Source organism: Urocitellus parryii, chromosome 1 (genome assembly GCF_045843805.1).
Source record: "Urocitellus parryii isolate mUroPar1 chromosome 1, mUroPar1.hap1, whole genome shotgun sequence".
In the NCBI taxonomy this organism is placed as follows: Eukaryota; Metazoa; Chordata; class Mammalia; order Rodentia; family Sciuridae; genus Urocitellus; species Urocitellus parryii.
In genome coordinates, this window is record NC_135531.1 from 257,999,228 (window position 1) to 258,011,337 (window position 12,110).

The following is a 12,110-nucleotide window of genomic DNA, read 5'->3' on the forward strand; positions in this document are numbered from 1 at the left end:
TGAGAAAGACACTCAGCCAAAGCCTTCCTGCCCCCACTAAGATGAGAGACAGAGACAGGTATGTGTCCATGACAAGATGTAAGGAAGGACACTGTTAGGTTCAACACCCCTGTTTCACCAGTACCTATACCTGATCTATAAAAGGCCATGGTTTTTAAGGACTAAAATTAGCACATAACCATTTTCCTATATTATAATCTGATGTATCCTTAATATTTTATTTTTAATGCATGTTCTATCACCTATTGAAAAGTAAGCAATAAAAATAATTTGTTTTTACCAGAATAATAATTTAGAATATATTCAGTATTTTTAATACCGAGTATTTTTGTTATGAAGGACTGGTTTTCTCTTAAAACAGAGAGAAAAAAATATTTAAAACATTACTCCTCAATCTATTGTTCATTTCTATTCTTTGAAATGAAAGACAGCTCAGTTTGTTAAAAATCTGCAATCTTAAAATATGCCATGCAAACCCACAGGGTCAAGGGACTGAAAGTCAACTTTCATCCCAAAAGCTGCCTCTACCAACTGCTTTATGAAACTGCAATTCTATGATATTAAAATGGCTTTAGCTACTGGCCTTAAATGAGAAATATTTTCTTTTGAAATTTCTTACCTTTGTAGAAGTGTCATGAAGAAGGTAAGTGTCCTGAAAACCCAATCATAAGGTTGACTGTGAGTGAATGATATCCTACAGAACCTTTCTGTGCTTCACAAGCAGGGCCAAGGCCAGAAGGCCACACCCCCACCTGTGCATGGTTTCTCCCCACAGATATCCTGGCTGTGACAACTTCATTTTGTTTTCTGAGAAAGCATAGAAAAGATGGGTTTGGGCTTTAGACTCAGTGGGCAAAAGGCTATTTAATGATGTCAGCTTGCATGACCATGAATGATCAAGGTAACATTTGTTTCCAGATCAAGAAGCTGAACAAGAGAGCATTTGAATATGTTTTCAGTTAGACTAGCCTAATCCAAACTAAAAGGCCTGCCTGTTTGTGTTTTTATATGGCATATAGGGTCAAAATGAAATATATTATTAATTGAATAAGTAGACACAAAGGAAGGAGATTAATGATACAATTTTAGCATTAATTTTTTAAGTCATTTTTATGGAGAAAATGAAATGACTTTTTTGAAAAATATGAAATGTTTATCTTTTTAAGTTGTCAAAAATATATGAATCAAGTAATAGGCCGAAGAATAAGTCAAACAGATTACTATTGAGTCTTCCCTTGCATTTCCTAGAGAGGCCTTTTTACAGATGGAAGAACTACCTACACATCAACTGGCCTGATAAGATTAATTACTGTGTCTCATTTCTTCATTGTTTGGTCCATAGCAGCTGAAGAGACAGCTCATCTGCCCCCTTCTCCGCCCCCATCGCCAGCCTCAGAGCAGACAGTCACCGTGGAGGAAGGTAAGCTGTGACCTCACAGGGTCTGTCTTCTCAAAGAGGGTAAATACTGAACTTCACTGCATAGTACACAGGCTTCAGTGTTGGTTAACATATGACCCAGCTTTGGAGTTTGTCGAAAATAGTCAAAAAGGAACAAAATCCTAAAATATGCACATAATCCCTTATCTATATAAAATCAGAAGTCAAAGACTATGGTACATAAAAAAGTAAAAAACTCCTGGTGAAAGAAAAGAGAACTTTGTGTTTAATTTGCTAGAGTAAGTATAGAGAACCAGTCTACTTCATATAAAGTGTTTTAATGGAGAAGACAAAATCCCATCTTGTAAGGGATTGAACAAAAATTAAAATAAATATAATTGCCATTATAGGGGGAATCACATTTCCTATGGACATGTCAGGAACTGTCTCTTTTGCTCACCCAGACCTGTCAGGGCCTCTCCCAGGGCCTGACCCATAGCACACTTTCAATAAATATTAATGAATAAATGAAGAACTTCATGAATAGGTCCGACACTGAGAGCAGTGAACTAGAAGCTGAGACCACGGCTCCTTTCCTGCTGAGACCTGTTAGTCCATGAATATGTTTAGGCACATCAGCTTTTCAGTTGTCATTGATAAAACAGAGAGATGGCTTTAAAGAAGATCCATTCAGAATCTGAGATGAAAGTCACTTACCTAAATTATATTGAAACCACAATCAATCAAGCCTTAGCTTTCCTCTGCCTTCTGTAACTCTCAAAATGATATACAAGTTAATGGTTCTAAGTCAGAGAAACAATAATGGCTTGTTTTTAAGTTTTCATATACTAAAACCAGAGTTTTAAAACTCTTCCATTTTATTTATTTATTTATTTTTCTTTCTTTCTTTTTTCTTTTGTTGTCACATCAGAGACCAATTTGCTGTTTTAAAAACTGAATAACATTAGGCCGAGACAGGAGGATCTTGACTTCAAAGCCAGCTGCAGCAAAAGTGAAGTGTTAAGCAATTCAGTGAGACCCTGTTTCTAAATAAAATACAAAAAAATAGGGCTAGGGATGTGTCTCAGTGGTCAAGTGCTCCTGAATTCAGTTCCCAGTATCAAAAAACAAAAACAACAACAACAACGACAAAAACTGAATAACATTGATCACAGAAGACTTTTTATAATTTATAATCAGCTTCTTTAAAATATTCTTTGGATACTTAATATAAATATCTAAATTTCTGACCTACATATTGTTAACTCCAATATGATTTTTTTTGTCACAGATTTATTAATCTAAACTTTTTATTTTTTTCTTTTTTGATACCAGGGATTGAACCCAGGAGTAGTTTACCACTGAGCTATATGCCTTTCTTATTTTTTTTATTTGGGACAGGGTCTCAGTAAATTGCTGAGGCTGTCCTCGCACTTGTGACATCCTGCCTCAATCTCCAGAGTCACTGGGATTACAGTGTTGCCATTGCAATTAGCAACCTAACCCTTTTATAGCAAGATTTTTCTTTCTTAAATTAAGGACTTTTATTTTTTTTCTAAATTTAATGCCCCAAATATTGTTAAACAAAATTATTCTAAGGGGATAAAAAAAGGAACATTTAGAGATAGTAATCATTGCATAACAGCCACTGATTATTAGTTAATTTCCTTAAAATGTGATTAACTTTTAAATTTATGGATTTGACAGATTCTTTTGGGCCTATGTTTATCCACTCATCTGGCACATATCTGTTGAGCATCTACAATATTTTTAGGAACTCTGCAAATTCTGGGTCTGTTTTAGTGAGCAAAACAGGCATGATCCCTGCTTTTAAGGAGCACATTGTCTAGTGGAGAACAGAAATCCAGTAAATAAGCTTACGAATAATTTACAATTGAATTAGCACCAGGAAAGAATAAAACCAGTGAGCTTTAAGATAGAACATCAAGGAAAACCTTATTTTATTGGGTGGTGTAGGGATGATTAAGAATCAGAGCCCAGAATCATGAGGATATGCTGGCCAAGCAAAGATGGATAAAAGGGGAATTTGGGGCACAGGAACCAGGATGCACAAGAGCACTCAGGAGGGCAAGAAGGTGCAGTGTTCTAGGAAGAGGTCCCGTGGCTAACAGGTAGTGAGAAAGGGGCAGAGGAGTGGAAGAAAGAGAGTAAGCAGAGGCCTGTGGGGTCAGGGGCCTGGACTTCAGTCCCAATGCAGTGGACAGCCTTACATGACAGTGTACTCTCTCAGGTCATTGAAAATGCTTCTGAGCCACTGAAAGCTATTCAAGTGCCAGACAATCCTCTTAACCCAGAAAGGGATATGATGTTGATAGAACTGGTGTACTCCAAAGTCTGCTTGAGATCAAAGTTATTGACTTTTTTTTCTCTCTCTGGGAATTAGAGTAGGAAAAAGAAGTAGGGTCCTGCCATCCATCTGGGAAGCCACCCAGCCTGCTTTCTGGAAGATAGCATCATGGACATAATATAAATACGAATAACTGAAATATAGAATCACTTTCATGTTTTGGTTATTTAGAAGTCAGCTTTCCAGAATAACACTTCCTTTACATTGCAGAACATCTTTCTCAGAGGGTTTCAATAATATCCAGGGACAGCGCCAACTTACTTCCCCTTGAAAGTTATTCAAAGATATTTTCAAACCTAACTTGTGTTTAAATTTTTTTTAAAGCATTAAGTTATATGATGGTTTAATGATTTGTTTTCAAATGGATAACCATTTTGAGTAATATGAAAAATTTTTTTACCAATTCTACTTTATTAATTTAAAAATTAAATAATATTCTCATCTTAAATTTGTGAAAGATATAGTCTAGATGATCAAAATACTGCCTCTTTTATTTTAAATAACACATTACATACAGTAAATATTAGGGGTTTTTTTGTTTATTTGTTTAGTTTTGTCAACAAATAAGTTAGTGACAAGACACAAAAAGACAGGATTGAACCATTTGATTTTTCAACCCAGTCAGTTTATAATGATGCAGCACTGTTTCCATTAGTGTCCTGCTAATGGCAGGAATGTTGGAAAGGGAGTGAGTGGGCTTCTTCACTCTGTCCAGGGGATTATTTTCCCTCTTTGATGTACCCTCAAAGCAATTTTAAGGTTGCAATGAGTGTCACAGTCCAACCCTTTTACACAAGCGGAAGAGAGCTCTTGGGCTAAATTAATTCAGTGATACTGAGGATACACTAACTTTTTATTAATTATCAAACATTTTTAAAACTGTTCTTTCCCAAAGGGGAAACATGAAAGCCTCCACTGAAAATAATTTAAGATGTTAATTACCATCATTTATAAATACTCATTTATTATAATTAATGTAGTTTTAATAATTCCCAGACTATATCTTATTCTGCAAATCATTTTAATGGGATTTTGAAGAAAAAAATTCAACAAGTAGCACACTTAGAAAGGAAACCATGGTACAGTTATCCAATACTAGTTATAATGTTTTCAAATTAATCTCCTTTTTATTTTTGGCCTAAACCTAACACTTGTCATTTGGACTGAACTGTCAGAACTTGCAAGTACAGTGGGATCCTTTAAAAATAAACTGGGGATCCTTCTGCCCTCTTAGGTTTGCTCCAGGGTTGTAGGGCAGTGTTTTCCTGTTGTCACAGATGTGGTGACATCATAATTGGTAATCTGAAAGCAGTTTCCCTCCATATCATGCTAAGGCAGCAGAAACAGTCAGCAAGGTGAGGAGCCCCCATTCAAAAGCCGACAGGATGGAAAGAGCTTAGGGATGGTAGAGAACCATGTGAGTGGAGCCAGCTGTCTCTAGCGGTGCACTGGGGGGCAGAAGCAGTGATGCACAACAAGCAAAGATCAAACTCACTGATGCCCTGCGAGCTGTAGTCCTTACAAAAGTAACTTCTCATTTGTATCAAAGGGAGCTAACAAACCAAGGCTTGTTTTAGGGTGTCAACCCTTACTTTAACCCCAAATAAATTTCCAGATGCTTTAAAAAAAATTGAACAAAAGCAAACTAGGGGAAGTTTATTCCTCCATTGAAAGTAGGTAAACTTCATTTTTGAAGGTTATAATTATCTAAAAGGACTACATAAAAGAGAAGGGCACACCAAGTCACCCTGTTCTTTTATATGTCACATTATTAAATAAAACAATATTTTGTTGCAAAAAACAGATGACCCAAAGCATGTCTACTTATAGAAAAAGGATGAATGTATTCAATTGTTACCTTAAAGAGCAAAACTGTTATGAAGCGAGTTTAATTTTTCACAAATTTTTCAACTTAAACTTTGATGTATCAAATAAAGGGAAGGAGCAAAATTACTTGGAAACATGACTGAGTACATTGAAGACATGGATGCTTACATGTATGGAGTGAAATACTGTGCTTGGCATTTCCACAAATATCTTCACATTTAATCCTCCCAGAGACCCACAGAGACATTCTATTCATTTCCACTTTTTACCAAGAATGTAGTGGCATATCTCTGGATAAAAGGCTTATCCATAATTCAGGTCTAAATCTTAATTCTGCAACCCACATTTTCACTATATCACTAAAGCTGGCTCTTGTCAAGTTTCCTGTTCTGAGACTATGGAAGTAAATTCTCTTCAAATGGGAGTTCTTTGTTACAAACCACTCCCAAATATTCCATTTATTTATAATTATTATGTACTTTACCCACATTGGGTGTGATCCTAAAGTACCTGCAATGCTCAGCTCTGTAACAAATGAGAATCTAATATCTTCTTCATTCTCATTGGAACCACGTGAGAGGTTGGGATTTAGCTACCCCTCTAGGCATAGCTTTCCTGGCTTACCTCTGGAGCTTGTATTATAGATGAACTCACTCACAGGTCCTAAAGACAGTCAAAGTACATAGAGCACATAGTTCCACGAGAGTACTGGACTTTGCCAGATTCTCCTTTTGAAGTTGTCTTGGCTAAAGGCCATACAAATAGGACAGATAAGACTTTTTCCACTGGAACCCTTAAAGTTTCTGTTGTTCTGGTTAGAGTAAAGGTCTTCAGAATAGAAAATACTGCTTCTTTGAGAGGTTAAGATCTCAAGCAAGGCTCTGGTCTGTTTTTACATTCTGGCACTTAGGAAAAGAGCAATAGCAACAAGAAAGAGGAGGTTGGAATCTTCCAAAGGTTGAAGCATCTGAATGAATAGTATTGCATCTGTCTACCAACTCTGCTCTACTTTCCAGCAAATAAATATTGAAAAGCAGAGAGAAATAGAGAAAAATATCTTATTTTCACTTATTGACAATCCATGTGATCTTTTCAACACATAAGAAATTTTAGGAGCTACTTGCTTCTAAATGGGGAATGGGGAGTTATAGTCTCAGGGTCTTGCTAGGGAAAATATGAATGGCTGGGATGTGTGATAAGCCCAGGGCTATGATTCAGTCAGTGTGGTAGGCTAGATCTTAGGCAATTATCAGCTCAGTTGAGAAGTCGTGCTGAGTTGAACTAAGAATATCAAACATTATTTTAGGATTCTGCTGTCCCGTGATATAATAAGTTTTGTGGCTGAGAAAGTTCTGAGCATCCGTCCAGAAACAACTCCTATGGAACAATCAGTAAATAATGTGCTTAAAAGATTAAAAGTATTCTTTCCACAGTGTTATTTTAGTCTCCTTATGATTTCAGACTTATTTTATTTCCAGTTGTCAGCACTTGATTGCTGAAAATAAGTTACCATCCTAAAAATACAATGCATTTGCAAATTAATGCTCCAACTCTGCCTGCTTAAGTTCTGATTGAAGTAAAAACAACATAGATAGGTAAGATAGACTTTATTCTTATTATTGAGAGTTATGAAATTTTAAAATTATTTCTAGATATAAGTAAATAATGATTAGCAAACTTGGTAACCTGCCAGATAAGCTTGAGATGTGATTTCTGCACCATATCGGAACCCAAATGGTGTTTATTCTCATGGTCCTTAAAGCTCACTGAATTATATGAGAGTTAAGATGCTAAGCTGACTGATCTATAATTGTGAATTTAGGGAAATTATTTAAATAATGCAAATTTCCAAGCCAAGCACAGGAAAGGGCAGAAATAAAAATGGTTCATTAGCTTTTCAGTAAGAAATATGCAATAAGAGATATGATATAGGCACAACCAAGGCCAGTGGTACAAATAAAGCTGCATGGAATACAGTCTTGATGAATTTGAAGCCAACTCTAGGAATTTTCAACTCATTGTGTCTGTATTAAGCTTATAAAGTAGAAGCAAAACATGAGAAAAAAAATTTATGACATTGGGGAGACTCTTAAAACAATGTACTGTACTGGCAGTTGAGAACCAGTGTTTAAAATGATGCTCCTGGGATACCATCAGCCTTAGCATCCAACAGAAATCCATGTTGACTGCTTCCTCCTTATCAAGGCAGGAAATAAGAATAATGCTTCATAGGTTTTTCTTAACAGAATTAAAATTTTAAAATACTTTCTAGTTGAAATCAATCTGAACTAAATTAACTACAATGCCAACTATTTGTCCATCCTAGATAAAGTTGTGTTTCAAACAGGGACTGTTTCTCCCCATAGTCATACCTGCATGAGAGCCTAACAACTGTTTTTCTTTTTTGACTTATAAATATATTGATAGAAGAATAAGAATGAATCTTCCTGAAGAAATTTTCTCCAATGAATGCATTTGTTGTATAATGTTTTGTTTCTATTCCAATGTTTATTTGGTTATTCTCACTTGTTTGAGAGGAATGTACAGATAATTTCTACTTTGCAGCTAGGGGTATCAATGCTTTTGATTCACCTAGATCAATGGCAGAATTGCTTAGAGGACAGTTTAAATTCAGCAGCCACTGAAGCATGCAACATTCTTCCTAGGCCATCCTCCATCAGCTTGGTTTTGCTAGCCGCCCTCCATTCGCTGTGCTGCTTCCCTGACCCTTTGTGTCCTTGTGGACGTGTTTGTCTGTCCGTCTGATCTTGTGTCTGTCTTGTCCAGTTCTCCCTGCAGTTTCTTCCTGTGTGTCTGTTTGTAGATGAAGGGGCTGAGGATCAAGTGGGTCCTCTACACAGGTTCCCCAGCCGGGAACCTGCCACCAGCGGGGAGAGGCGTAGACTTCTAGCGCCCTCCATCTCGGTGTCTGTGCCTGATGATGACCCTTACAATTCCGATGAGGAGTACTATGAGCATCCTTTGTTCAGCTCAGAATGGACTACCTCTAGTGCGCTCCCCAGTGTCACAGCGCAGAGTGCAGAGGCCCACTTAGGCCAGGAGAAAGGTGAACCAAGCATGGTCCCCTTTTGCTCCTCCTCCCCTGCCTGCAGCTTGTACCATGCACATCATGTTCAGTGTGTCCTCATGTGGAGGTGGGAGGGGCAGGAGTCTGTTTTTTCCAGATGAAAGTGAAGTCCCTATATCAATATCAATTGTCTCCATCCAAAAAATTGCCTCAAAATTTACAAAAAAAAAAAAAGCCTTACTTAAACTTTGTTTGAGAGGCATGTACAGATAACTACTTTGCAGCAGGGGTATCATGCTTTCTATTGACTTGGATCAAGGGCAAAATTGCTTAAAGAATAGTTTAAATTCAATAACTACTAAACTTCATTGGCATTTCCTTTTTTAATATCATTACTTCTGAGATGTAGACAGACAGACAATAAAGAAACCCCCCCCCCAGAAAAAAAAGAGTTCAAATGTTCAAAGTATGACTCCTTTCTGCTTCCTTGCAAATACATCAATTGGGAAAGAATGTGTCCTTTACCCAAACCAAAGAAATTGACCCCAAATTTTGTCCTTGGATACATAATATTACTAGAACTGGACTTACATAGAATTAGCCTGCTTTTTAGCACTATGTTAATACAATTACTCTTTAAAAGAGAGAGATTGAAGAATCTGTTTAGAGCTGAATAAATGTTATGGAATGAATTTATTTCCTACTTTAAGTCATCTGCAGAAACTACGTAGGCTTTCCTAGGTAACTAACTCGTGGCTCAGTAAAGCTGGGCTAAAATGAAAGAAATGATTCAAAGCTTTTGTCCTTTCAGCCTAATAAAGCTGGGCGACCCTTGTGTAAAATTGGCAGTGTGAGGATAAAATAAGTGGATGGTGGCTGCATTTTGTCTCCTTCTAACTAGTAGTCTGGTAAAGGAAGTACAGCTAAAAATAGTTTTGCTCAGGTGAAGAAGTTTTTTCACATGTGAAAATAACTTGCTTAGATGTAGAAGTTATTGGGACAGTTAATGGGACAATCTTTAACATCAGGGAAGGTAGTTCTAAGGCAATGAGGGATGAGCTCACAAGAACATTCATGAAAATGAGTTTCTTCAAGGGTCATTTTGAAAACAAAGCACTCCAATGGCTCAGACACTCTGATAAAGAGGTAGAACCCACAGTGAGTGAGACTAAGCTCATCTAACAGTGTGAACTTAAAACAAGAAAAATATGGGGATTTTTGAATGAGGAATTGGTACAGTGGAAACAAGCATAGTTTATACAAAATGAGAAAATGGAATGCTAAATAGTGACATGGATTCTAAAACTTTTTAATTAACCCTATTAGACTTCAGCTAATAAGGAACCATTAATAAAGCAGCTATATTAAAATCCTTTTAACTGTAATCAAAATCTATGCATTATGAAAGTCTCCTTAGAAATGTTAGAATTGGAATTTTTCCAGTATTACTTACAAAATTAAATTATAAAAATGGATGTGTCTGAGTACAAAATGTGAAGGGATAGACGAACTAGTTGTCCTCAACCCCCAGGTTGCTAATATTTTTTTAAAAAGAAAAATTTTTTCCTTTCCATCTGTAGTCTTTCCTGCAGGAGCATTTAAACAATGTACAGTCATTTCATGGAAATTTCATAAGAATCTTCTATTTGCAGAACTATAAAACAGCTTAGATATTTTCCTGTAATTCCTTATGGGTTAAAGTAAAATTTATTTATTTTTATTGGCATTTGAACTGTAGATGAAAAAGAAATTAACATAATCTTCTATAACCTCCAGTAAGTTGATTTTTTACATTTTAAGGCTGATGTTTTTCTGTGGAGTATACACTTTTGGGGGGGATATTTTGGCAATTTGGTTACTACTCCATTATCTTTTCTTGGCAATTTTGTTTTGAATTATAGAAATAAGGTTTTATTACTAATATGTACATTTTTCTTTTTAGTGTCAAAGAAAGCTACACATGAACTGCATTATTGATATTTCCCAGTGTTAAACAATATAACACTTGTGTACCAGAGAAAGACTTTTTATAAGTAATATGATATAAATTTTATCTTGACTTTGTCTTTCAAAATTCTTTGCTTCCTGAAATTTTTCATTTTCTCAGGCATTGTATAATTCAGTGAGGATAACATAATTGACTTAATAGTCTTTTATGACGGAAAAGTGAAACATATTTTAAATAGTTTTGATGGACTTTTTGATGAACCTGTTAAGATAATTGGTTGGCTATTGGAAGGCCTTTCTTTCTCTTTCCCAAGACTCCTTAAGCAAAGCTTGCACATTTTAAACAAACCAATCAGGATGTAGGGGCTTCCTGCATTGGAGAAAACAGCCCACGTCTAACAAGTTTAAAGGCTTTTCTTCAGTACATCAATACATCTGTCTTTCCATAACCATCTGTTACCTGGCAGCACCATCTCTTATTTCCAGCAAGCTTTCCACATGCGTGCAACTTAACCGTCATTGCCACTAAAGGGTAATCGATCAACAAAACGCTTTCAGCTCTCAAATTTTAAAATAAACAGCCTTTTAATGAGACTTTAAAAGGCATCACCATTAGCAGTGGATACATCATAATTTCCCAATGAGTTCATAAAGTGTATTGCATTTGACTCTCAATTGGCTCATCCAAATGGCAAAAGAAAAACCTCCCAAGTTCCTGGGGGGCTCATCCCAGTGGAGCTGAAAGTGTCCTTAAACAGTATTTCTGTCCTTTCATGTGTTGTTCTGTGGTCATGATGTCAACATTTTTTTCATCTCCAAGAAGAAGAAACACTAGAGGGTCCCATGCCTGAGGAAGAGAGACCTGCTGCTCTTCCTGGGAAAGAGTGTGGGGCTGCTAAGTCCTCAGACCAACCCCAGGGCCTCAGTGAGGGCCAAGTGGAGTCTAGTGCGGAGGCCCAGATAGTTCCGGAAGAGAGTGCCCTGACAGGGGCTCCGCATGAGAAAAGTGTAAAAGAGGCCAAGGAGGTGTCTCCAGAAGTAAAAACCCCTTCCTCTGCCCAGGAAGGTGTGTTTTCCCGGGATTTGCATGTGTTTGGTTGCAAGTGATCTCTCGCCAGTGCTTACCAACCTGACGCCTTTCCAACGCTATTTGCTGTTTCATCGCTGGGTCTTTTCATGATCTCCAGACCGCTGTTGCAGGCTTCATGAGCAGAGTGTGGCTTGCACAGGTGCTGTGTGGCCGCAGGGTTCTCCCCTGCTGCCGCAGATTCCTGGTTGTCCTTTGCCATGATACAATACGCTTTGCCGCAGGCTGACGATGCTGTGTGAGCTTTTGAGTTACCCTCCCTCCTCATCTCAAGTGTTTGCCAGTCACATTGCTAATACATGTATATTTTTGTTTTTTTATTTTGGGGACAGCAATTCATATGCTTTTCTTTCAAATCGTAAAGTTGGGTTTTGGCACATAGAGGCTTAATGACAGAATCGCTTTTGTTTGCAACCGCAAAGTGCTATATATATTTTTTGTGCTTCAACGAATACTGGTTTGGTTTCCTTAAGAG

General features: G+C 37.0%; 1 protein-coding gene across 1 annotated transcript in view; it reads left to right on the plus strand.

The window, feature by feature from the left end:
- The window catches only part of Map2 (microtubule associated protein 2), a 274,232-nt gene that overhangs the window by 229,489 nt on the left and 32,633 nt on the right, over positions 1 to 12,110 (plus strand). Inside the window, exons 7-8 of the mRNA XM_077799339.1 lie at positions 1,343 to 1,420; positions 11,369 to 11,614. Coding sequence (XP_077655465.1) covers positions 1,343 to 1,420; positions 11,369 to 11,614 — 324 coding nt within the window. The remainder of the gene's footprint in view (positions 1 to 1,342; positions 1,421 to 11,368; positions 11,615 to 12,110) is intronic.